Source organism: Bos indicus, chromosome 24 (assembly GCF_029378745.1).
Source record: "Bos indicus isolate NIAB-ARS_2022 breed Sahiwal x Tharparkar chromosome 24, NIAB-ARS_B.indTharparkar_mat_pri_1.0, whole genome shotgun sequence".
Lineage (NCBI taxonomy): Eukaryota > Metazoa > Chordata > Mammalia > Artiodactyla > Bovidae > Bos > Bos indicus.
In genome coordinates this window covers 30,983,119-31,010,188 of record NC_091783.1, presented here as the reverse complement: position 1 = coordinate 31,010,188, position 27,070 = coordinate 30,983,119, and the positions used below count along the sequence as shown (strand labels likewise).

The 27,070-nt window shown below is 40.2% G+C and overlaps 1 protein-coding gene across 1 annotated transcript; it reads left to right on the top strand.

Moving 5' to 3' along the window:
- Positions 1 to 735: 735 nt before the first annotated feature.
- On the top strand, positions 736 to 23,394 carry PSMA8 (proteasome 20S subunit alpha 8). Its single transcript, XM_019986988.2, has 7 exons — positions 736 to 913; positions 9,539 to 9,665; positions 11,196 to 11,320; positions 14,147 to 14,269; positions 19,301 to 19,420; positions 19,543 to 19,605; positions 21,674 to 23,394. Exons 1-7 carry the CDS (start codon positions 812 to 814, stop codon positions 21,764 to 21,766), a joined length of 753 nt encoding a protein of 250 aa, XP_019842547.1. The 5' UTR covers positions 736 to 811; the 3' UTR covers positions 21,767 to 23,394.
- Positions 23,395 to 27,070: the final 3,676 nt, after the last annotated feature.

Genomic DNA, 27,070 nt, shown 5'->3' with positions numbered 1-27,070 from the left:
TTATTTTATACCAATGTCAATTTCCTGGTTCTGATATTGTACTATCGTTAGTATGATGTAACATATTGGGCAAACTAGATGAAGAGTACAAGAGCCCACTCTCTTTTATCATTGTAACTTCCTGTGAATCTATAATTGTCTTAAAAAAAGTTACATACTGTATAATATAACAAGGGAATAAGGGGAAGAGAGAGAAGGAAATTCTAGAATATGAAACCAAACAGAAGAGATTGAAAATTAATTACCACTGGTTCTCTAACAGGTTTGTGGAAAATAAAAATACCTAATCTTCTAAATTCTGGGTGTGTGTCTGTGGTCAGTCATGTCTGACTCTTTGCAACCCCATGGACTATAGTCCACCATGCCCCTCTGTCCATGGGATTTCCCAGGCAAGAAAACTGGAGTGGGTTGCCATTTCCTTCTCCAGGGAAATCTTCCCAACCCAGGAATTGAACCCGTGTAATCTGTGTCTTCTGCATTGGCAAGAGGATTCTTTACCAATGCACCACTTGAGAAAGACCTATTCTCACTATTAAGCCCTACTCTTTGAGATAGTTTTCACAACCCCATCCTGGAGCAATACCAGAGTGGGAAAACCAGGACTCAGGAACCAGGAACTAAGGGTAGCACTGGAACAGGATCACAGTCGATTCGCACTTAGCACGTCTCACCCGCGGTTGCAAACACTTCCGGCGGCGTCTTGAGGAGCACGTAAGCACTTCCGGATAGCACGTGGCCGCAGGCCCTGCCGCTCCTCGGCTGTGATAGTGTGTGGGGGGGGGCTCAGCTGGAATAGGGGTAGTGGTGTGCGATGGCGTCTCGGTATGACCGGGCGATCACTGTCTTCTCCCCGGATGGACACCTATTTCAAGTGGAATATGCCCAGGAAGCAGTAAAGAAAGGCTCCACCGCGGTGAGAGAGCAACTTTTCTTAGCCATCGGCCCCTGCCTTGTGTCAGGCCTTGATTACTCCACCGTCCCAGCCCATCGCTGGATATGGGGGGACCGGAAAAGAGTCCCCTACGTGTGAAAATTGCCTCCTTTCTGTATCAAGGGAGGTGTTGTTTCTGAAACTAGGGTTGGAAACAGCGGAGTTAAAAGTTGGTAGATTTCTTAGGTTTCCGTTGTTGCAACTGCCATTAACAGTCGCCATAGACATGTACCTGGGGCGAAGCGGGGCTGGGGTGGGGGTGGGGGGGAGTGTTTTGTAGCCTTGACTGTAGAAGAGACTTTTTTTCCCCCCAAACTTCAAGCTTTTTATTTTGTATTGAGGTATAGCGGATCAACAATGTTGTGGTATCTTCAGGTGGACAGCAGAGGGACTCAGTCATGCGTATACATGCATCCTCTCTCACCTAAACCGCCCCCGCCCCCACCATCCATGGAGGCTGACACATAACATTGAGTTCCATGTGGTGTATAACAAGTCCTTGTTGGTTATCCGTTTTGCAAATAGCAGTGTGTACAGTGACCTTCCCAAACTCCCTAACTATCCTTTCCTTTCCCCGCCAAACATTAATTCGTTCTCTAAGTCTGTATCTTTCTGTTCTGTAAGTTCATTTGTATCATTTCTTTTTAGATTCCACATATAAGGGATGTCATACCATATTTCTCCTTCGGTGCCTGTCTGTCTTGTGGAAGAGAGATTAATGCTGTGTCTGACAGTTAGGAAAGAAAAGACTTCTTTCAGCCTGTAGCATCCTACCTCAACGCACACTACCCACTTCCTCAGGATTTGGCAGACACGTGGAAAAGTAACAGTTACAGTAAAAATCAAAAATTGAATATGTCTGTCAATGAAATGTGGCCTAAATCGATGTGAAATTAAATCTTGTGGAGAAAAACCGTTGAAATGGCTAACCTACTCAAACATTTTCACCTGTTAAAAATGTTTGTTCAAAAATTTACTCCTGAGTATTTAGCGGCCATCTAGAGATTTTTAAGCCCCCAAAATCTCCACTCTTTGGCCATTTCCCACTTTTGGTTTGGTTGTTACAAAGGAGAGTATCAGATCAGATCAGATCAGTTGCTCAGTCATGTCCGACTCTTTGCGACCCCATGAATCGCAGCATGCCAGGCCTCCCTGTCCATCACCAACTCCCGGAGTTCACTGACTCATGTCGATCGAGTCAATGATGCCATCCAGCCATCTCATCCTCTGTCGTCCCCTTCTCCTCCTGCCCCCAATCCCTCCCAGCATCAGAGTCTTTTCCAATGAGTCAACTCTTCGCATGAGGTGGCCAAAGTACTGGAGTTTCAGCTTTAGCATCATTCCTTCCAAAGAAATCCCAGGGCTGATCTCCTTCAGAATGGACTGGTTGGATCTCTTTGCAGTCCAAGGGACTCTCAAGAGGCTTCTCCAACACCACAGTTCAAAAGCATCAATTCTTCAGCGCTCAGCCTTCTTCACAGTCCAACTCTCACATCCATACATGATCACAGGAAAAACCATAGCCTTGACTAGACGGACCTTTGTTGGCAAAGTAATGTCTCTGCTTTTGAATATGCTATCTAGGTTGGTCATAACTTTCCTTCCAAGGAGTAAGTGTCTTTTAATTTCATGGCTGCAGTCACCATCTGCAGTGATTTTGGAGTATACCCTCCTTTAAATTGATATATCCACATTTCTGAAAAACTTTCAAATACTCAGGGTAGCAGTAGTACTCCTGCCAAGGTTTAATTACGTTTAATAATCTTAGTGATTTATAAAAACTAAAAAGGACAAAAATGGCCTGGTGACCAAAAATCTGTTACCCCAAATCTTCCAAATCCTAGCCATTGGGTTCAGGAGGATTTGATGTTTTAAAATCTTTCGAATTTCATGAGCATGTTTGTTGTGTATCTTGGAAAAGGAGACACCAGCTATGAGAATACACAGTGCATTTCTAAGTCTAGCAATGTCTATATTTTCTCTCGCTTTCCATACCAACCTAGTTATGGAAGGAAATAATTCACTTTTATTATAAATCTATCAAATGTGAAGTGGTAAAAAAAATAACACTAGAAGGAATCTTATCATCATTTTAAAAGTATTTTTCTATTTAATTGGGCCCTCTAGTTTTACTTCTGTTTTGTAAGTAATTCTTTTAGAATTGTAAATTTAAGAAAAGTCTGATGTAGCTTAAACCAAAGGGGTACCATTTTGATAAAAACAAGAAGTTATATAATCCCCAGCATGGCGTGAAGCATATGGTTAGAAAATAATGCCCCAGTTTTAGAGCCTAAAATAAAGGGAGTAATGGGAGAAGACTGAGGTGTAATAAGAAACCGCATTGGCTATTTAAAATGTTTTAAGAATGCTATAGAACTGATTGATAGTTCCTTTGTAATGAGCTGTAAAAGGGTAAGGATATAAAAATACCTATAGTGGGCATTTTTAAAGATACATTGCAAGGAGGAGACAGTTTTGTCTCAGGATTCTGGATTATAATTTGCATCTTTGTATGGAGTTATTCGTTGTGTTTCCTTTAGGGTGCTATGACCTGTCACGTGGGGGTAAAGTTTATAATGGCACTTTTTATTAAGATATGTCACAGAAGATTCTGTCTGTAAATGACAGTTGATATGATGAGTTTTAAATAAGCCAAGGTTGGCCAGTTTTGACCAATATGAAGATGTGATATTATTTAGTAATACAAAAGTTATATGGGCTGCAACTAGAGACCCTGGGTTCTGCTTTCTTCTTGATGATTATCTTACAGAATGAAGTGAGGCAAGAGGCCTGTTTTCTTTTTCCTTAGTTCCCTTTTTATATAAATGAAAAATATGTTTGAATAACATTTTAGAGAGGTAATACCTTTCTTTTTAGGAAAGGAAAAAAATGAACCCCTCACAGTATTCCCATGGAAATGATAGGATTTATTATCGTTCTTCATTCTGTCCTTTCTCTGACCCCAAACTGTTATTGGCTCCATATTTCCTACTTTATCAAACCCCAGATCCACAGTCTGGCCATCAAAGTCTTCCATGATCCATTTTAATTAAGGGTGCAGCTTTGTGGTTTTACCAATATATGCTTCTGCCCTTGTAGGTGGGGAGAGCAGAAAACACCTCTGTCACTCTCCATCTTATTCTCTAAGAATCTCTGCATATTTCTCTCCTTTGTGGAGCCATCTCTGATCCACTCCAGTCATCATGGATCTCTTGGTTCTCTGAATTTATCATCTGTACTACAGAACAGTGTATAGTATTTATTATTTGGCCTCATGGGCTTCCCTGGTGGCTCAGTTGGTGAAGAATTTTCCTGCAGTGTGGGAGACCTGGTTTCAACCCCTGGGATGGGAAGATTCCCTGGAGGAGGGCATGGCAACCCACTCCAGTTTTCTTGCCTGGAGAATCCCCATGAACAGATGAACCTAGTGGGCTATAGTCCATGGGGTCGTAAAGAGTCAGACACAACTGAGCACCTAAGCACAGAACATTTGGCCTCATACTCTCTTTAATGTCAGATATTCTTAATAGTCTTCTCACTTCAACTGGATAGTAAGACCTTGGTAAAGAATCCACCTGCAATGCAGGAGACTCTGGTTTGATTCCTGGGTTTCGAAGATCTGCTGGAGAAAAGATAGACTACCCACTCCAGTATGCTTGGGCTTCCCTTGTGGCTCAGCTGGTAAAGAATCCGCCTGCAATGTGGGAGACCTGGATTCGATCCCTGGGTTGGGAAGACCCCCTGGAGAAAGAAAAGGCTACCCACAACAGTATTCTGGCCTGGAGAATTCCATGGATTGTGTAGTCCGTGGAGTCGCAAAGAGTCGGACACAACTGAGCAACTTTCACTTTCGAGAATTTAAATGGTGTAATGCCTTTTGTGTTTCTACTGCAGGATATACAGTGGAGGAGCTGAGAAAGAAGTAAACTACCATTTTAAGTAATACTCATTTTCCCCCACATATGTCGTGTACATTGTCTTATACCGTATGCTCAATTGATCAGTCACGTCCAACTCTTTGCTACCCCATGGACTGTAACCCACCAGCCTCCTCTGTCCATGGAATTTTTCAAGCAAGAATACTGGAATGGGTTGCCATTTCCTTCTCTAGGGGGTCTTCCCAACCCAGGGATGGAACCTGCATCTCCTGCATCTTCTGTGTTGGCAGGTGGATTCTTTACCACTGAGCCACCATTAAGAACAGTGTTTAATCCCCTTTTTAATGTATGTGGGAGCTGTGATTCAGAAGCTTCCATAACTTGGTAAGGGTACCCAGCCAGAAAGTCAGAGTCCATACCCTCACTTTAGTTTCTCTGCTTCCACAGCCTTTGCACTTTGTGTTGCACCATGTGATTTATTCCATAAATGTTGGTATATTAATTATGTCAACATCTTAAATGTGGAAGCTAGATATGTATCATATAAAGCAATTAACTTCTCTAAGCTTCAGTTTTTTAAATAGTAAAATAGGCATCAAAATAGTGCCTGCTTCATAGAGTTGATTTGAGAATTGAATTGAGGCAATAATATGTGTTCACCATCTTGCAGTGTCTGGTTCACAGCAAGTACTTAGTAAATGGTAGTTATTCTTCTTTACTATCCCTTTGTTTTCTCTTTATCCTTCAATTTTGTCTGTAGTTCTTCCAGCACTTCCATTTACTATTTAAAGACATTTTTGTTTAACACTTACACCTGCCAGATGTGGTGCGAGGGCCACTGGTTTCACAGTGGACAAAAGAGACTCAGTCTTTGGCCTCAGAGAGCTTGCTGTCTAGCAGGGATGTTGGATAACGGTGAGTCTATAGTCCTAACAAGGCCTGTCTAAGTATTATAATGGGAGATTATGAGGCATTGTGGGAACTCTAGGTATTAGGTCCTAGGTCCATGGTCCCCATGAGGAAGTATGTAATATTTATGTAGACACCTGAAAGATGAAGTTAGCCAGATGAAAAAGTGGAAGGGGAAAGAGAGTATTATAGACAAAAAGAACTAACGTGACAAGACCAAGTAGGAAAATACAACTGTGGTTCACAAACTGAAAGACATTCAGGATTGCTGAAGCAATGGAAAAATGGGAAGAGGTGAAGCCAGAAACAGGAGCCAGACTGTGGAATGCTTTTAAGGGAATAAGAAGGCTTGAAGGGTTTTGATGTGGCTATTATTGTTCTGCCTTTCTAATAACAGACTCCATTTGTCTCACCAAAGAGGTACTCACATGACCCAAGAAATGTCATTCGTAGTTTCTGTCCTCCTGCAATAAGCAAGGGACAGAAATCTAGCCAGTATAAGTCCATAGAGCAGGACTTTTCTAGCTAGAGATACTGGTAGCTTTTTTCCTCTGGGAGAACTATTGGGATATGAGTCCAGGGTTCCCATTTTTTTTTTCCTGAACAGATAAAGCATGTCTGCATTAAGAGAGCAGAAAGCTGATAATACAGAAGTAAATATTACAGTCCCTAGATCCTTTTGTCCCAAGTTTACTTCTGTGTTATCTTGGTTTGCCTAGTGAGAAATGTTCCCTACTAATACAAGTTTTAAGTGGGGGAGTGCAACATTCCGATTTTCTTTTCTTTTTTTCTTCATATTTTTATTTTTCAAAGATTTCTCAGACTGCATCATGGTCAGTGGATTAGATGAAATCAAGGAAGTGGGGAAACCTCATAGGAGTCTGTGGGAGTAGCCCAGATGAAAGACGATAGGAGGTGTTACTAGGGTTGGGGCAAAAAGGGACACACGGCAGATTCTGGAGAAAATTCCATGGTATTGTTGATACGTTGGATGATTATTTGGATGGTTTTGGGGGTTGAGGAAGGAGAAAAGGTATTGAAGAGGGAGGAGTCAGAGAAGGTGCCTCTGTTTCTGGATTTAGTCTCTTGGTATATGGCACTGCTTTTTTTTTTTTTTTTAAGGCAATCTGAAGCAGTAATTGACATGCTTGTAGGATCTGTAGTAAGCAGCCTCCAAAATGGCCTTTAATGATCCCCAGCTTCTGGTGTTCATTCCTTCAAGTAACCTTCTCCCTGTATGTGAGCTGAACCTAGTGGGTGGCTTCTAAGGAATGGGATGGGAAAGGTGATGGAACGTCACTTCACATGTTGGGTTTCAGATGGTGACTTACTTCAGCCTCTTGCTTGCTTACCCTGGTGAAGCCCAGTTGGCATGTTGTGATTTGTCGTATGGAGGGTTCTGTATAGCAAGGAACTGAGGGAAACGTTTTTGTTAAAAACCCAGTATGGAGCAAAACCCAGTGTGGAACTGAGGTCCTTAGTCCAGCAATCCACAAGGAACTGAATCTTGTTAACAACCTTGTGAGTAAGCTTGTAAAGATTCTCCCCCATGAGCCAGGAGATGAGTGCAGCCTTGGGTGACAGCTTGGTTGCAGCCTTGTGAGAGACTGAACTTAGCTAAATTGTCCAGATTTCTGACCTACAGCTGAATATACATGTTTGGAAATCAAGAGACTGATCTAGGCTCGGAAATACTAATTTTAAAGTGTATCCTTTCTCTCCTCAGCTTAAAACCTATGTTGAAGGTCAAGCAAATGAGTTTTCTTAAGTACCCTTCTTCACTCAAGAAAACAAAATATAGATTACAGACTGTGTAGAGGATAGACTAAAGCCATAAGGGACCTTAATGACCTATGAGTAGTCCACCTTGGCTAAACACTGGGAGGAGTGGGGTGGAAAGCAGGTTGCTGTACAAACTAAGAGTTGATGACAGTATTTAGCCTTGAAAGGGTTAAGAGAGAGAGGCAGAATTGAAATAAAGTGGTCTTTAATATTTTGTTTAAAATAAGAGAGATTTAGCCATGTGTTCAAATGTTGGTGAAAGTTGCTCAGTTTTGTCTGACTTTGCAATCCCATGAACTATACAATCCATGGAATTCTCCAGGCCAGAATACTGGAGTGGGTAGCCTTTTCCTTCTCCAGGGGATCTTCCCAAACCAGGGGTCAAACCCAGGTCTCCCTCATTGCAGGCGGATTCTTTACCAGCTAAGCCACTAGGGAAGCCCATAAGGGAAGCCATAACGGACTTCCCTGGTGGCTGAGACGGTAAAGTGTCTGCCTACAACGCAGGAGACCTGGGTTCAATCCCTGGGTTGGAAAGATCTCCTGGAGAAGGAAATGGCAACCCACTCCAGTATTCTTGCCTGAAAATCCCATGGATGGAGGAGCCTGGTAGGCCCTAGTCCATGGAATTGCAAAGAGTCGGACACAACTGAGCGACTTCACTCACTTCAGATGTTGGTGAGAAAAACCCTGGAGAGAAAGCTGAAGTTTATTTGTTTTTGGCTTTATTTGATTTATTTTAAACTTTTTATTATGGAATATTTTACATTTACAAAGACATAGAGGGAACAGTATAATTAACTTCTGTATACCCATTACGCAGCACCAGTAATTATCAACATTTTTCCAGTCTGTTTAATCTTTCCTGACTTTTTCCTGTCTCCAGTGGAGTAATTTTAAATGTAATTTCTACTGAGATCATTGTAGATTCACATGCAGTTGGAAGAAATAAAACATAGGGGTTCCTAGTATACTTTCTGCATTTTCTGCCAATACTAACATTTTGTAAACTGGTACAGTGTCACAACCAGGATATCGATGTTGATATTTTATTCCAAATTCTCCAATTTGCCTTGGACTCATTTGCCTGTGTACATTCCTGTCTGTATCCACAGTCAAGATACTAACCATTTCCAGCTCCACAATTCCATATGTTGCTCTTACTTAACCATACCCAACTCTTTATTTACCTTCCCTGCCAAACTGACCTATCGATGGCCCTAATCCCTGGCAGCATTCATCTGTCCTTCATGTGTAAAATTTTGTAACTTCAAAACGTTATTGAAATGACATCATACAGTATGAAACTTTGGGGATTTGCTTTCTTCCCTTGAGTTTCATCCAAGTTGTTGCATGTATCTGTTTTATTGCAAGTAGTGTTCCATGGTATGCATGTACCATAGTGTTTAATTAACTCTTCATGTATTGGAGAACATTTGTTTCCAGTTTGGAGTTTTTATGAATAAAGGTACATTCATAGCAGGCTTTTGTGTCAACATGCTTTTATTTCTCTGATAAAATCTCCCAGGTGTACAATTACTAGATTGTATGTTAATTGCCTGTTTTATAAAAAGCTGCCAAACTGTCTGCTCTGGGCCCTAATCCTTATCCCTCCTGTGAGATGTATGAAAGGGCTTTCAGGATTTTATCTACTTGACCTTCTAGACTGCTTCTACTACCACCAGTACTGGTACTGCCCATTTTACAAGAAATGGTCATGTGTTCCCAGCATCTTCTTTCATTTGGGTGAACATTGTCCTGTTTTTAGATAGTACTCCCTTAGGTGTCTGAGATTCGGACAGTCGTGTAGTTTCAGCACTGGTGGTGTGTTCTTCTAGTTTATACCTATTTGCTTTGAGTTTAGGAAATAGACTTTCTGTAAGCCTATACTTGTGTGTTTTATTTTTCTTAGACGTCTGTTTTTCTCTTTTATACTGAAGGTTTAAAGAAAAGCCTTTTCCTGTAAGTCATTTGTTAGAATAATTTGATTATAGGCGTTAAAATGGCCAGCTCATTCTTTTTTATAATGACTCAACAGGTTGGAATTCGAGGTACCAATATAGTTGTGCTCGGGGTCGAAAAAAAATCCGTTGCCAAGCTTCAAGATGAAAGAACTGTGAGGAAGATTTGTGCCCTTGATGACCATGTCTGCATGGCTTTTGCAGGTACTTGTGGGCCTACAGTAATGATGCAGAGTATGTTGATGTAACACAGCTGGCCCCACGGTAGCTGTTACATAATATACATACTTCATAAATATACTACACTCCATTTCTCATTAAACATAAATAGTATGTCTTATATTTTTTGGGAAAGTCACAACTCTATAAACCAAGATTTCTGACAATGAGTTTTCTACATATGATACTTTTATTTTTCTATAGTTTTGGATCATATCAATATTTACAATGTAAAGAAATACTGTACTTCAACATCTCCTATCATATTTTTAAATGGAGTGAAGCTTTTAGCCTATAGGGTAAGCTAAGTCAATCTATCACCATTTCTTTCTCTCAGATAACCTTTGCAAAGAGAAAAGAATCAATTTTTCTCTTTAACTGATTGTCTGATTATAATTCATACCCTACTCCTGAGTGTTAGAGTGGTTCTCAACAGTGGCATGTTCTGACAGCTGCTGCTTTGTTGGTTACTGTTAACTATCTTCAGGAACTAACCATTCTTCCAGGTTTATAGAAACACATTTTGAAATGGTGTGGAAGGGAAACAAGAGTTTGTGACTGCCGAAGACTGATTGGTTATGTGAGAAACGGCTGTTTCAGAGATTTTGTGAATGAGTTTTTTGAGCAATATGATATTAAGAGAGTGGAGAAAGAAAGTAAATGGTGATGAAAAGGTCAAATGCCATAAAGTCTTCAATAGAAATGTTTGTAATCATTTGAATCCATTTAAGTTTTTGGTCATTTTGATAGAAACATCTTCTATCTCCTCTTAGAAGTGTTAAGAATTCATCACATGATGTTTTGATGCGATAAAGGCAAGATGAAGTTTTTTCTTTCCTTCTTTCTTGGTTTTTGGCTCTAACCTTGTGGTATCCTAGTTCCTGACCAGGAGTCGAACCCAGGCCCTCAGCAATGGACATGCCAGAGTCCTCGCCATTCGACTGCCAGCAAATGCCCTTCTTTTTCTGTTTTAATGTTCTTCATTTTCAAACCCCTAATCTTAGACAGAAAGCTGACAAGCGGCATGTCACGGTCATGTTGAAAGCAGATTGAGTTCGTGTTTGATAATGAAGTTTCGTTGTTTTCATAAGAAGAAATCCAACTTAGTTTATGTTTAGGTAATAAGTAGCTTGGTTCTGGAATCAGGATAGATGGTCAGCTTTTGAACAAATCTGCCACTGATACTGTCTCAAAAAAGCTTTTAAAATTTGACTACAGAGTTTTTTTTTTTAATTTAATAAAACCTAATAATCAATTAAACCATCCTGATCTTTGGGAAATAGGTTACTTAACCTTCCTGTTTAAATATTATTTAAAACAATTTTCTTTAAAAAGTAAATAACAATGGATCAAATGAAGGAAACAAAGCAACTTAGGATGAGTGATACTCTACTTCATAAATTCTTTATTATGGACATATATTGGAAAAAACAAAGAATGTTACAGGAAAAATAGCATGGTGGCCAAAACACTTTTAATGAGGAAGACTTCATTATTCTTTGACTGTTTTTATAGGCCTGACTGCTGATGCAAGAGTAGTAATAAACAAAGCTCGTGTGGAATGTCAGAGTCATAAGCTTACAGTTGAGGACCCAGTCACTGTAGAATATATAACTCGCTTCATAGCAACCTTAAAGCAGGTAAGCCAGTATTCCAGCAGATTTCAAGTGTTCTTTTTTCTACCATGATGGGTCCTATCATGGGAATACTAGTCACTCCAACCATTCAGTCTGTTAAAATGTACTAAATTCCTTATTATTTCTCATTTCATATTCAGATTCTTATTCCAGTGGAGTGGATTGATTTGATCACTAGAAATCTCAATCAGTATCAATTCTGAGAATTAAATATTAAAAAAAAAAAAAGAGTGACCTTTTAAGGAGATTTCTGTAGTTCAGAGATGTAGCAGTAAGACACCATTTTTAAAGTTTTCCACAGAAATACCTGATTCTTTCATCTACAAAGCTAAACACAACTGATCAGGTGTAGAAATTATGTCTTCTGAATCCATGTGTAGATACATGATTTGACCTTTAGTATAATCATGATGTATACAAATATTGCTTCATTTATTATCATTTTCTTTGCTATTTATCCACAGCAGCATAGTTCTTACACTCACCATCCTAACTATATAGTACTGTTTCTAATTGCCGTCTCCTGATGATTTAGGTTGCTCCAGGTTCTTCTTTCCTTTTCTCCTTCCCTCCCTCCCTCCCTCTTTCTGCCTTTCTCTTTCAATCTGCTACTTTAATAACATTATTCTATCTTGGTCACAGTTTTTTCTTTTTTGAGTTATATTGTTAAATTAATTTTCAGTCTGGGATTCCTAGATTAAAGGTTGTAATTAGTTTTAAGACTCTTGTTATATGTAGCTAAATTGCTTTCTAAAAAGATTGAACAAATTTTTATCGTACAACTAGCAGTACCTAAATATTTCCCTAAAGAATCATCAGCATTGGGTTTTTCATTTTTCTTTTATTTTGCAAATAAGTATAGCATAGCATTGTAACAGTTGTTTTAATTTGTATTTTATAATTAGTAGTGAGGTCAATATTTTCCCCACATGTTTGTTTGCTATTTTCATTTCTCCTAGTGTAAACTGTCTTTTCTTTTGACAGGCACTCTGGCAGTTAAGAATTTGCTCCCAGGAGCGAGAAATGTGGGGTTTAAGTCCTGGCTTTGCTACTTCCTAGTTAATGCCCTGGGCAAATCATTTAGCCTGTTTTGCCTCAATTTCCTTATTTATAAAATTAACATTACAATGTTTGTTGAGTTGCAATATATATAGTACACTTAAAGAATTTAGAATATTTCCTGGGATGAATTTTACTATTTGTTTTTACATAGAGATTTTTTTTATAGGTTCTATATATTCTAGATACTACATTTTTAAATTTCATACTTACAAGAAATGGCCCTATTTTTTTTTTTTAGAATTTAATTCGTTTCAACAAAGTTTAACATTTTTATATTGTTCTGTTTTTCTTTCTTCATTGCTTTGATTTTCCCAAGTTAAAAGGTACTCACCAAAAGCCAAGGTAGAGAAGATTGTGTACACAAGGTTCCCAGTTAAGGTTTTTAGGTTTTCTTTTGGAAATATAAAAACTATTATGCATGGAACATTTATAGAGACACGCATTGTGAATCTGTAACAGTGGCGTTGCTACCGAGAAGCCTGAGGCTCTGGAACAGAAGTTATCCTCATGTACAACTTTTGTTCTTTTAAATGATTTTACCCTTGTGCACGTGTTTCTTTTTCACACTGGGGATGCAGCTTCGATCCCTGGTGGGGGAACTAAGATCTCACATGCCTCTCGGCATGGCCAAAACAAAACAAAGTGGTTGCTTAAGCAAACAAAGTAAAAGTTTCTTTCCTTTAAGGTATGTTTACAAAACATCTACTTCATACCTACGTGTGAACTAGGAACTTTAGGGAATAACAGAGAAAAAAGACAAACCCTATTCTTTCAGAGTTTATGTTGCAACTAAATCTAAAGTGGCTTTGGAAATTCCCTGGCAATCCAGTGATTACAACTCAGGCTTCCACTGCTTGGGGGTGCAGGTATTTTGAGCTAAGATCCCACAAGTTGTATGGCATGGCTGAAGAAAAATCAAACAAAAAAACCCCAAATTTAAAGTGGCTTGTAAATATATATATAATAACATTAAAATTTTTTTAAAAATTATGTAGACAAGTCCAAGAAGAAAGCTAGTCTAAATACAGGCCAGACTTCATACAGTTGCCTACAAATGTGGTCCTGAGTTTTCTACCATGGCTGCCTCTCTGCACAACTTCTGTGGATGCCAGTCTCAGAATCACTCCCTAGGACACAAATTTAGAAAGTTCCTAGCACCAAAGTAAAAAGATAAAACTGGTTTCCAGTGCCCCATTGTCAGGAAAAAACATGCTTTTTCTTCAACAGAAGTTTCTTGTTTTGAGACTAAAAGAAATGTCTTAGTTGGATTTTTATGTAGAGATAAGAGCATACTGAACAGAATATACTTGATAATAATAGTATCAAGTAAGAATACTTGATAATAACAACAGTGTCCCTCACAATGAAACCAAGGCCGTGCTTCGCACAGCTCACTGAAATCAACTTTGTTGAGAACCGAAATGACCTGACAAGCACAGTTCTCTGCAATAGGAAAATGGTTACAGTCTAGTTATGCTACCAAACTTACATAAGGCAACAGGAAAACAAATTTGAGACCATACATAAGAAACTTATGATTTCATTTTACAAGACTGTCAGTATTTACTTTTTAAAATTTTCATCATGGATTGAGGTTACTACAGAAAAGTTCAGCAAGAGGATCTTGAAGTTATACAAAATAGAAATTAATAAAAGATAATTTTATCAGGAATACTTTATATTAGAAATTGTTATGTGTTAAGTAGTAGTGTTGTCCTTTCTTTGGCCTCATACAGAGAGTAGTCAAGAAAACATTTTATTTTTCAGAAATATACTCAGAGCAATGGACGAAGGCCTTTTGGTATATCTGCCTTGATTGTAGGTTTTGATGATGATGGTATCCCAAGATTATACCAGACTGATCCCTCTGGTACTTATCATGCTTGGAAGGTGAGTCAGGAATTTGTTCATGTCTTTTAGAATTTGAGGGTTATACTTGTTGGATAGCATCACCGGCTCAGTGGACATGAGTTTGAGCAAACTCTGGGAGATAGTGAAGAACAGGGAGGCCTGGCATGCTGCAGTCCAGGTCGCAGAGTTGGACACAACTTAGCGACTGAACAACAACTGCTGAGAAGCATTTTTATTTCAAAGTCAGTTAGGAAAATAATGGAGATTGCTTAATTGTTGGCAAGTTTATTTATCATCTGGGTCTGAAACTGCTTTGCTGTGGTGTTGTAAGGCCAGGTGGTAGAGGTGGGAGGGTGTAAATAGTGCGAGCATGCGCGCACACATGTACACCGTGTCATCCTCATTTCACTGATTCTATGTATTGCACTTTCTTATAAGATTTTGGTTGAAGGAAGCATTATGCAACTTAAAAAAATCATCTATAACAAAAAATCTTGGAAACTTTTTTATTCTATACGTTTGAAGTAATACTCAGGAGTTAAGTGACTTTTTAAGTTTTCACCACTAGTTAATAGCAAGACTGGAATTAGAACTCAGGGTCTCCTGCTTCTTAGTGCAGGGTTCTGTCCTCTACTTCATGCTACTTCCCTCAAGCCAGATGATTCTCTCTATAGTATATACATTCTGATATCCAGCCTTTCAATGTGGAGTAAATTCTTGTGGTTTTATTTTTATTTAGGGGTGTGCCCTCTGGCACTTTGTTAAACATAAGGTCAAGTTTCTCTGTTTTCTTTTTTGTTTTTTTCTGTGTTTTGTTGTTTCTTACTCTGACCTAGTACACCACACATCCTGGTAAGATGGTACCGTGGACTGCTGAGAACGGCTGTGTCATCACTGTGTAATGACAACACTTTGCAGTGCTAGGTTGTAGTCTTACAAGGTATGGTTAGAGGACATGTGAAATAGATAGTAGAGATTTTTGCACATTAGAGTAACATGATCTGATTTCTATTTCAAAAGTATCTCTCATTGAGAATAGATTGTAGGGCGGAAGCAGGCAAGCAAGTTGTATGCATGCTCAGTCACTTCAGTCCTGTCCAGCTCTGTGCGACCCCATGGACTGTAGCCCACCAGGCTCCTCTGTCCATGGGATTCTCCAGGCAAGAATACTGGAGTGGGTTGTTGCCATGCCCTCCTCCAGGGAAATCTTTCCTACCCAGGGATCAAACTTGCGTCTACCTGCGTCTCCTACATTGCAGGTGGATTCTTTACCTACTGAGCCATGATTTAGGGGACTCTTAATAATAAGTGAAATCAGATTTAGATCAGGGGTGTCGGCCAGTGAAAGGTAGGGATAGATCCAGCCTACTCTGTAAAGGAGGAGAACCCAGAGAGTAATATCCTGGATCCCGAGTGAAAATAGGATTCCAAGAAGAGTTGATCAGCCAAGTCAGCACCACTGATAAATCAAATAAGAAAACCGCTGTGCTATGATTGAATTTGGCAACATGCAGGTCATTGGTGACCTTGGCAAGAACAGCCTGGATAGAGTGATGGTGATAAGCTTATAAGGCCAAGTTTTTTGCTGTGTTGGTAATACTTTAAACAGGAACAAAGTTAGTATGTTGTATACTTCAGAACAGTGTTTCTCAAAGTGTATTTCTTTGGATGTTAATATATGTAAGTTAAGCTGTTTAAGGCTAATTAATGTGGGGAGATGTTTTTCTAAAGAAATTTAATAAATTTTCTTAAGTTCTGCATGTTCTAAAAGGCATTGTAAATATTCTAGAAACAGTTTAAGTAGTCCCCAAGATTACTTTAATTTGGAACCCTTTTATCATAGATCCTCTCTCCACACTGGTATTCTTTGGAAAATACCATTTAACCATCATTAAAGGCCATTTAACCATCATTTTTAGTAAGTGCTTTGGGGACTAGCATTTGTTGAAGGGAACAGATGAGGCTGAGGGAAAAGTGGGGCTGCAGTGGAATCTCCGTAAAGGCCTCATCACCCTGTGGGAAGCCCTGGGGCAGGGATAGCTCTTCAGAGTTGTTTCAAGTTGGGATGGGGGATCTGGGCATTAATAGCTCTTCATCAGTCAGTCGTTGGATTTGTCCACCTCTGGACAGTACAAGACCTTAAGCGAGATAGCTCTTGCTAACAAAGGCACCTCTCAAAGAAAGTTAAGAGGTGAAGGCCATGTGCCGTTAGCACTGCCAGCAGCTGGAGGAATAAGGCTTTCATTTCTGAGGGGGAGTAGGGCAGCACATCCCAGGATCCACTCAGAGGTCTATTTGTGAATTACTGTTCTCAGCTCCTAACCACAGGGACGTGATGATCCTTAACACGTAAGGATTTATCTTTCCTGCATAATGAGAAGGTTGAAGTAGGCAGTTACTGGTGTTTGTCTCTTTTATTATCTTAGTCTTTTCTCATGCTCCCGAGGTAGTTACTAGACCTCCAGCCAACATGTCTGCATTATAGGCAGCAGAGATTCCTAGAAGGTTCATCCAGTTACTTCCACTTGTATATTCCTTTTGGTAACAGAGGGTAGGACATGACATTTTTCAGCAGGCACATTGCCTGGAGTTCTGTCACAGAGGAAGAATGAATACTGGGGTTGGCAGCTAATATTCTTTGCCACAGAAAATCATCATTAATCTGGACAGGCAGGCAGGAAAAACATTTCAAAACCATCAAGAGTCTGTTGAAATGAGCTCAAGTGGGTAATGGGGTTGGAGGGAGGGTGGAGTTATAAGTGTGGTAAGAAGCAGCTAGATTTTAGGAAACCAGTCAAATAGGTTAGGGGGTAAAGAATTTTGACATCAGCTATTGGAAGCAGTGGACAGGAAAGTCACCAGGCATTTACAAGGTGACTTTTAAAGGCTCAGTGAGATTTCTGGATAAACCACTACTTTATGTACTTCCTCTCCAGGAGGCAGCCAGTTAGCTGACCAAAGCAAACTTCAAGCTAATAAACTCCGAAGTCACACCAGGCCAAAGGGTTTCTCTTTGATCTTAATGAAATTTCAAGGCCACAAACTCCGATTTAAAATTTCATAGCTATTTATTTTAATCTTCTGAAATATAAAGGTATGGTAAAAGTTCTGCGAAGTTCAGTTCAGTTGCTCAGTCGTGTCCGACTCTTTGTGACCGCATGGACTGCTGCACACCAGGCCTCCCTGTCCATCACCAACTCCCAGAGTTTAATCAAACTCATGTCCATTGGGTCGGTGATGCCATCCAACCGTCTCATCCTCTTTTGTCCCCTACTCCTCCCGCTTTCAATCTTTCCCAGCATCAGAGTCAGTTCTTCGCATTTTGTGGCCAAAGTATTAGAGTTTCAGCTTTAGCATCAGTCTTTTGAATGAATATTCAGGACTGATTTCCTGCAGAACTATATGTTCATGTAGTACAAAAGGTATGTTTTTATACTCACTTCCTAAAAATCTCCTTTGCAATCTCTTTTCAGTAACCATAGTACATACCAGTTAGAACTGGGACATTCCCTATTTGCAGCCAGAACCCTTCAGTGAAAGGATGGGCCTTTCTGCTGGTTCTTTTCACTCTCTGGAGCCATCACAGCAGAAGGGCATGTGGCAGCACAGTTGTATAGAGCTCAAAGCTCAGATTGATGATTTGGTCTACTTGGTTTCAAAGCTCATATCTTCTGCTTACCCACTATATGATCTTGGGCAAGATTACCTAAGCCAGCGGTTCACAAATAGGGGTGATTCTGTCCCAGCATAGGGACATATGACAATATCTCAAGGCACATTTGGTTGTCATCACTGAGGTAGGGGATACAACTGGCATCTAGTGAATAGAAAGCTGAGCGCCGAAGAAATGATTCTTCTGAACTGTGGTGCTGAAGACTCTGGAGAGTCCCTTGGACTGCAAGGAGATCAAACCAGTCAATCCTCAAGGAAATCAGTCCTGAATATTCATTGGAAGGACTGACGCTGGAGCTGAAGCTCTAATACTTGCGCCACCTGATGCTAAGAACTGACTCACTGGAAAAGACCCTGATGCTGGGAAAGACTGAAGGAAGGAGAAGAAGGGGACAACAGAGGGTGAGATGGTTGGATAGCATCACCAACTCAACGGACATGAGTTTGAGCAAGCTCCGGGTGTTGGTGATGGACAGGGAAGCCCAGTGTGCTGCAGTCCATGGGGTTGCAAAGAGTTGGACATGACTGAGCGACTGAACTGAACTAGTGGATAGAGACTGTGAAACATCCTGCAATGCACAGAATAGCGCCCCCACCACAGCAAAGTCATCCAGTCCAAATTGTCGGCTCTTTTAACCTTTTCAACCCTTCATTTCTTCCTTCATGAATTAAAGTTAGTAATAGTATCTTTTTAATTGTTTTTGTGATGGTTAAGATGAGATAATCTGTTTAAAATGCTTAACATAGTGCCTGGCACATTAAGTGTTCTGTTAATAAAAATTACTGTTGTTATCATTATCATCACTAGTACTCATCTGGATAGTTACACTGAATGGAAAGAACAGGCTATATATTACCTGTAGTCATGCAGCCAGGGAGATGCTTTTGCCACTTCCTTTCATCTGCTGAAAATTTCTGAAGAACAAAGAAAAATGGGGAATGGAACAGAAGCAGCCCTTCTTGCTTACAGTCAGAGGAGATAAAATGATGCACAGTCCTGTTCAAAGAAACACTTTTCTTCTTCACACTGATGCCCTTTTATTTTTCTTTTTGCATCATATTGCAGTTGTATATCCTTTCCTCTTTACATCTTTTCGAGTTTCAACTCTTTCAATCTTTTTTGACTACTAAGGACTTGGGAACCGTTAACGGAATAGAAAGCACTGGCCAGGACAAGGCATTGGTGTATCTGAAAATAAGTCATGCCATTATCTCAGATTATTCATGTAGTAAATCAAATGAGCTGTTGAAATGTTCCCTAAATCTTCAAACTACAATTTTCACTTAGTAATTATGCTAAGTAATAGTGGAATAAACTCTAAACCCCTAAACTTTACTTAGTAACCATAAATTCATTCATATTGCAGTGGTATTAATAATTATCTTCTATCTTTCAAGGCAAATGCAATAGGTCGAAGTGCCAAAACTGTCCGAGAATTTCTGGAAAAGAATTACACAGAAGATGCCATAGCAAATGACAATGAAGCTATCAAATTAGCAATAAGAGCTTTGCTGGAAGTAAGTGATCTAATAAAGCATATACAGAAAATCATGGGATTCCCCCCCTCCCCCCATTCAGTTGCTTATTAAAACACAGACTTTCCTGGAGTAATTCTAAACTTGCACTTGTTTTACATTAGGTTGTCCAGTCTGGTGGAAAAAACATTGAACTTGCTATAATAAGAAGAAACCAACCTTTGAAGGTAAGTCATTAACCAAAGAGGAAAAAGACCTATAGTATAAGGCCTTTTGACAAAAAAATTTAGTATGTTGCTGACACCTGTGAATCTATTACAAGCCTGAAACCTCCCTTAGCATCCATTGACACTATGATGAATTCTGTTTTGTTTCTGTGGGCTGTCACTAATCTGTACATGCTTACTACACAAGCAGTTATCTCTGCCTAGCCCTCTGTGAAGTCCTAGGGGTGCTGAGATCTATGTATAGGCTACCCTACTCTTGAGAGTCCCTTGGACTGCAAGGAGATCCAACCAGTCCATTCTGAAGGAGATCAGCCCTGGGATTTCTTTGGAAGGAATGATGCTAAAGCTGAAACTCCAATACTTTGGCCACCTCATGTGAAGAGTTGACTCATTGGAAAAGACTCTGATGCTGGGAGGGATTGGGGGCAGGAGGAGAAGGGGACGACAGAGGATGAGATGGCTGGATGGCATCACCGATCTGATGGATGTGAGTCTGAGTGAACTCCGGGAGTTGGTGATGGACAGGGAGGCCTGGCGTGCTGTGATTCATGGGGTCGCAAAGAGTCAGACACGACTGAGCGACTGAACTGAACTGAACTGAACCGAACCGCAGTCAGTACATGTTCTTATAATTAGGAATCCCTACTGAGTCCGTCCCATATAGGGTCAGCGTACCGTATTCCCTGTGGAGATTCATTCCTGGCACCATATAGCCACAGTCCCTCTTGCTGTCTTTGTAGATCTGAAATCAAGATTAGCTTCCAGTGTCATTCAGCTGCCATTTATATAATTGTTGGCCCTCTAGGCTTCTAACATAATGTTATCCTTCATTATGTTAAAAAACCACCTTTTCTTGATTGCCTACTGGTTTTTATCTGTTTTCTCTACTTTTCACTTCTGAGTGCCTTAAGCTTCTGTAAGACTTGCATTTTAATATCTAATTGTGGTCATCTTTCCATATTTCTTTATATCAAGTCTAGCATTATTAGTTGTACACCTTTAGTCAGCCATTGTGTGTTAAAACTGCTGGACCACAAAGTAAATTGTCCAGAGCACTGCAATAAATTGTTCCAAACATTGTGATAGAGAACTCATTGGTAAAGAGCATTTGAAATGTGACTGACTGTTCATTAGGTAGAGCTTCACACTGTGTGCCAGCTAGGTCTTTAGCTGAGAGCGTAAAAAAGCACTTGCATGGGAAACTATATGAAAAATGTGCCCTACAGCAGTATTTTACGTATACCCTTTCTTTTGTGTTAAGGAAACTATTTCAAGGGGAAATAGTGTTAAAATCAGTGCTGTATGGAGCAGGGGTTTTGGTTTTCAGAGTTTTGTTGTTGTTTTGACACCAGTGGGTAGGGATGCAAGGACAAGGCAGGAGCAAGTTTCAGTGAATAAGAGAAGTGGGGACGTGAGGGCTGGGGCTGCCTCTGTGGGGCTCCACATAAACAACCAGGGTGCCGAGCAGAGTATGGAGATGGTATGGGGCAGGTTGTCACCTCTGCTTCCAGGACTCAGGGACAGCTGTGCCAAAACCACAGGGACACAGAACCACTGAGTCCAGAGTCAGCTCTCCAGCCCCACGACATACATATGTATGTACGTTGTTATGTTCTCTACTTAGTTTGGGAGTTATAAACAAAGCACCATGAAAATCATCATTTTCCTACCTCTTTGGCTAGTCCAGGAGCTGATAAAATAAACAAACCCTCATGAGAAGCACATTGGGATGGGGTGGGAATTCAGTAATCAGTTATTTTTTCATGAATAGAATAAGCTTTGCATTCAAATGTGTTCAGAATTATATCCATATATAAGATATGGAACACAATATTGCATTTCCTGGCTTTTTATTTTAGCACAATGATAGTGGAAATGTTGTAGAGTTCTGATTTTGTCCATAATTGTTATAATTAAGCTAATTCTGAAATATTTCATCATGTACTTGAAGTTATAAGATATAAAGCTATAAAAAATAAAATTATAAAATATAATTGGGTTCATCGGCATTATAGTTAGAAATTGTTGCTATAGTTGAAATTTGCTTTTAAAAATTTTTTCTTTTCAGATGTTTAGTGCCAAAGAAATTGAATTACAAGTAAATGAAATAGAAAAGGAAAAAGAAGAAGCAGAGAAGAAAAAATCAAAGAAGACCACCTAATTCTTAGGAGAAACACTGGGATATTTTAATATGTCCTTGTACTCAGAATTGCTTAGTGAAATTTTAAAGGAAATAAGTTAATATGCAATATTACATTTAGTAGTTACATGTGTTGAGAATGTCATACTTGTGGCATTCATCTATGACAAACAAACATGATTATGAAGATTTTTTTTAAGAGTTCAGTAATTGTTGAAAGCAGTCATGACTTTACATAAGCCTGAGACTATATTTTATAACTTTCTCAGTATGTTACTTTTTTCATATATGCAAATTCAATTAAAAAATTTTTAATTAAAAAATAATTTGGTGCTATTCGAGCATCGACTGTCAGGTAGAGATAACTATTCCAAAATAAACTGAATATAATATTGAGTTGCATTTTTAGGTAAAAACATCCTTGTGTTGGTCAAGTGCCAAAATTTTGTCAATGCCTTATTTTTAAGTGAGCTTCCCAGGCAGTGGTAAAGAACGTGCCTGTGAATTCAGGAGATGAAAGAGACCTGGGTTCAGTCCCTGGGTTGGGAAGATCCCCTGGAGGAGGGCACGGCAACCCACTCCAGTATTCTTGCCTGGAGAATCCCATGGACAGAGGAGCCTGGTGGGCCACAGTCCATGGGGTTGCAAAGCTGGACGGAACTGTAGCAAACTAGCACGTGTTGTCATATTGATCTTACACGTTGCAGTACAGTCATCCGTTGGTGCCGGCCCCTTGTGAACACCGAAACCTGCCAGTGCTCAAGACCCTTGCACAACAAAATGGTGGAGCATCTGCGTGAGCCTACACATCCTCCAGTATACTTTATTATTTCTTCCAATTTTATTGAGATATAATTGATAAGGGCTTCCTGCGTGGCTCTGCTGGTAAAGAATCCACCTGCAATGTGGGAGACCTGGGTTTGATCCTTGGGCTGGGAAGATCCCCTGGAGAAGAGAATGGCAACCCACTCTAGTATTTTGGCCTGGAGAATTCCATGGACTGTTATAGTCCACGGGGTCGCAAAGAGTCGGACACGACTGAGCAACTTTCATGTAAAAACAGAGATTCTGATTATGTATTATGGGCTTCCCAGGTGGTGCTAGTGGTAAAGAACCCGCCTCCCAATTCAGGAGACAGAAGAGACGTGGGTTCAATCTCTGGGTCAGGAAGATGCCCTGGAGAAGGAAATGGCAACCCCCTCCAGTATTCTTGCCTAGAGAATCCCATGGACAGAGGAGCCTGGTGGGCTACAGTCCATGGAGTCACAAAGAGTCGGCCACAAATGAAGCATGCAGGTAGTTGATATGCAACATGGTATGTTTTAAGGCATACAGCATAATGATTTGATTTATATACATTAAGAAGTGATTGTCACATTAAGTTTTAGTGGACTTCCAAGTTTTATGAACATCATCTCACATAGATAAAAAACGAAAGAAGCACAAAAATACCTTTGTCTTGTAGAGAACTCATGATTTACTCTTCAGAACTTTCATAAATAACAGCAGTATGAATTATATATTTATCACATTGTACATTATAGACATAGTATTTATGTATCTTATAACTGGAAGTTTGTGCCTTTTTGACTGCCTTGATCCAGTTGCCCCTTCCTCAAATTCCTGCTTCTAATAAACACAAATCTGATCTCTTCTTATGAGTGAGTGAAGTGAGTTTGTTTTAGAAGTATAATTGAACTACAATAGTACGTTAGTTCTTGCTACACAATATTGATTTGATACTTCTACCATTTCAAACTGATCACCCTAAGTCTGCTTACAATATGCCACCACACAGATATTACATGGTTGTTGATTATATTCTCCACACTGTATGTTTCATAATGACTCATTTACTTTGCAATTGGAAGTTAGTACTTCTTAATCTCCTTCCTCTATTTCTTTCCTCCCTTTACCTCCCTCCTCTCTGACAACCCACCTGTTTATTCTATCTATAACTCTGTTTCTCTTTCCTTGTTTTTTTTTTTTCATTTGTTTTGTAGATTGCATGCATAAATAAAATGCAGTACTTGTCTTTCTCTGTCTGACTTATTTCACTTAGCCTAATACCCTCTAGGTCATCCACATTGTCAAAATGGCAGGATTTCTTTTTTATGGCTGAGTAGTATTCCATTGTGTGTGGGTATATGCATGTTTTCTTTATCCATTCATCCATCGATGGGCACTTTGGTTGCTTCCATATCATGGCTATTGTAAATAATACTGCAGTTAGCATAGGGGTGCATATATCTTTTCTAATTTGTGTGTGTGTTTTGCTTTCTTAGGATAAATACCCAGGAGTGGAACTGCTTAATCATATGGTACTTCTACTTTAAAATTTTTTTTTTGAGGAATCCCCATACTGTTTTCCATAGGGGCTGCACCAATTCACATTCCCACCATCAGTACACAGGGTTCCCTTTTCTCTACATTCTCATCAGCACTTGTTATTTGTTTTATTTTGCATAACTGCCATTCTGACAGGTGTGAGGTGGTATCTTGTTGTGGTTTTGATTTGCATTTTTGTGATGATTAGTGCTCCCCAGGTCTTCCCTGGTGGCTCAGAGGTTAAACATCTGCCTGCAACGCGAGAGACCTGGGTTTGATCCCTGGGTCGGGAAGTTCCCCTGGAGAAGGAAATGGCACCCTACTCCAGTATTCTTGCCTGGAGAATCCCATGGATAGAGGAGCCTGGTGGACTATAGCCCATGGGGTCGTAAAGAGTCGGGCACGACTGAGCGACCTTACTTACTAGTGCTTCCCAGGTGCACTGGGGGTAAAGAACCCACCTACCAGTGCAGGAGACAGAAAGAGATGCAGGTTCGATCCCTTGGTCAGGAAGATCCCCTGGAGAAGGGAATGGCAACCCACTCCAGTATTCTTGCCTGGAGAATCCCATGGATGGGGAGCCTGGTGGGCTACAGTCCATGGGGTCACAAAGAGTCGGACACAACTGAATGACTTAGCACAGCACAGATGATTAGTGATTTTGAGCATCTTTTCATGTGCCTGTTGGTCATCTATATGTCTTCCCTAATGTCTTTTGCCCCTCTTGAACATAGAGTGATGGGAAGGTACCATGTAATTGTTGAATATGTCAACATATTGCATGCATGGTCCCTGAAAGTGGATTCAGACTCTGGTTAAGTCAAAATGGGGAGACCTCCAGGAAGAGAGGGATGTACTGTAGCCCACACATGGCCCTGGGAAGCCATCTCATGAAAGTGCATTCAGCTACTGCTCATCTTCACCAAACATTCTCTTCGTGCTATGCTATGCTATGCTAAGTCACTTCAGTCGTGTCTGACTCTATGTGACCCCATAGACGGCAGCCCACCAGGCTCCCCCGTCCCTGGGATTCTCCAGGCAAGAACACTGGAGTGGGTTGCCATTTCCTTCTCCAATGCATGAAAGTGAAAAGTGAAAGTGAAGTCACCTAGTCGTATCGGACTCTTAGTGACCCCATGGACTGCAGCCTACCAGGCTCCTCCGTCCATGGGATTTTCCAGGCAAGAGTACTGGAGTGGGGTGCCATTGCCTTCTCCGTCTTCATGCTAAGTGAAAGTCAAAGTTGCTCAGTCGTGTCTGACTCTTTGTGACCCCATGGACTGTACAGTCCATGAAATTCTCTAGGCCAGAATACTGGAGTAGGAAGCCTTTCCCTTCTCAGGGGATCTTCCCAACTCAGGGACTGAACACAAGTTTGCTGTATTGCAGGCAGATTCTTTACCAGCTGAGCCACAAGGGAAGCCCAGGAACACTGGACTGGGTAGCCTATCCCTTTTCCAGTGGATCTTCCCTACCCAGGGATCAAACACAGGTCTCTTGTATTGCAGGTGGATTCTTTACCAGCTGAGCTATCAGGAATTAAAAAGATATGGTCCTTGTCTTGAAGAGGTCACAGTACCAAATAATTAAGCCCATTCTTATGAGTTATATGAATAATGAAAAGTGTATTTCCCTTATATTTAAGTGTATTTCCCCTTAAATCTGTGGATTTAATATGCAGTGAGCAATTTCACTTTGACTTTTCACTTTCATGCATTGGAGAAGGAAATGGCAACCCATTCCAGTATTCTTGCCTAGAGAATCACAGGGATGGGGGAGCCTGGTGGGCTGCCGTCTATGGGGTCGCATAGAGTCGGACATGACTGAAGCGACTTAGCAGCAGCAGCAGCATGGAGTATGTTGCTAGTAGTTTCTGGAATAACATTTAAATCTTCCCTAGTAAAACACACAACTCTAGACCTTAAAGGAAATGAGACGTATTTTTTGTTAATAAACAAAAAGGGGATGATACCTTTCTCTCCCAATTTCCACCTCTAATCTGAGGACAGGGCCTTTTCGACCCCTGGATGTGTTTGGCTGTACATGGATACAATGTTAATTACTCTCTTCTGAACCATACCTCAGTTGTGTGGGTCCCATGTCTCCTAGATGTGGGGTGAGGGGAGCAACGGGACACATCATCCTAATGATTCAGTTGTAATTCCACCCCTTACTTTTACTAAACCACCACTCACACGCTGCTTACTACATGCCAGACACTGTCTTGAGTTCCTTGCAAATATTAACTCACTGAATCTCTCACCTCTAATGATACACGTTGCATGGTTTACGCCCAAAGTGCTGATGCTTATAGCGCTTTGCATCACTGCTGTCCATCAAAATAGACACATTTCTGCCCAGTCTTCCTCACAAGGCTGTATCGTAAGAGGTGAAAGCTTTTATATCTCATTGGCTTTATCCTGCCTGTAACTGGCATGAGCATCAGATTGTTTTTGACTCCATTGCTTTGTTTTACTTTAAAAATCTAAGTATTGTTCTGTTCAGGTTTTGCTGATTTATACATATATCTATTTTTTTTTTTAATGTGACATTTTAACCAAAATATGGGGCTTCTCCCTGGCTCAGTGGGTAAAAAATCTTGCAGTACAGGAGACACAGGAGACCCAGGTTCGAGCCATGGGTTGGGAAGATCCCCTGAAGGAGGAAATGGCAAACCATTCCAGTATTCTTGCCTGGAGAATCCTATGGACAGAAGAGCCTGGTGGGCTACAGTCCAGGGAGTTGCAAAGGGACATGACTGAGCGATTAACCAAAATATACTCAAATATTATTGTTATTGCTATTTAAAATGTCAGTTTTCTTTTGTTGGAAAAAATGCAGTTTGCAAGCACTTTGTGCATTTTCTCCCTTGTGTCCTCAAACTGAGATGATCACAAACATTTGGTTCTGGGGATCAGCTAGACAACTTCTCTTTCCATCGTTAGGTTATCATTAACTAGACAGTCTGAAAAAAACTCTCTCACTACAGGCAAAGAA

Excerpts from the sequence above, each read along its gene's own strand:
- PSMA8 (XM_019986988.2), top strand. The coding sequence starts at position 812 with ATGGCGTCTCGGTATGACCGGGCGATCACTGTCTTCTCCCCGGATGGA. Across the intron at positions 11,321-14,146 it reads TCATAGCAACCTTAAAGCAG|AAATATACTCAGAGCAATGG; the intron begins GTAAGCCAGTAT and ends TTTATTTTTCAG. Across the intron at positions 14,270-19,300 it reads GTACTTATCATGCTTGGAAG|GCAAATGCAATAGGTCGAAG; the intron begins GTGAGTCAGGAA and ends CTATCTTTCAAG.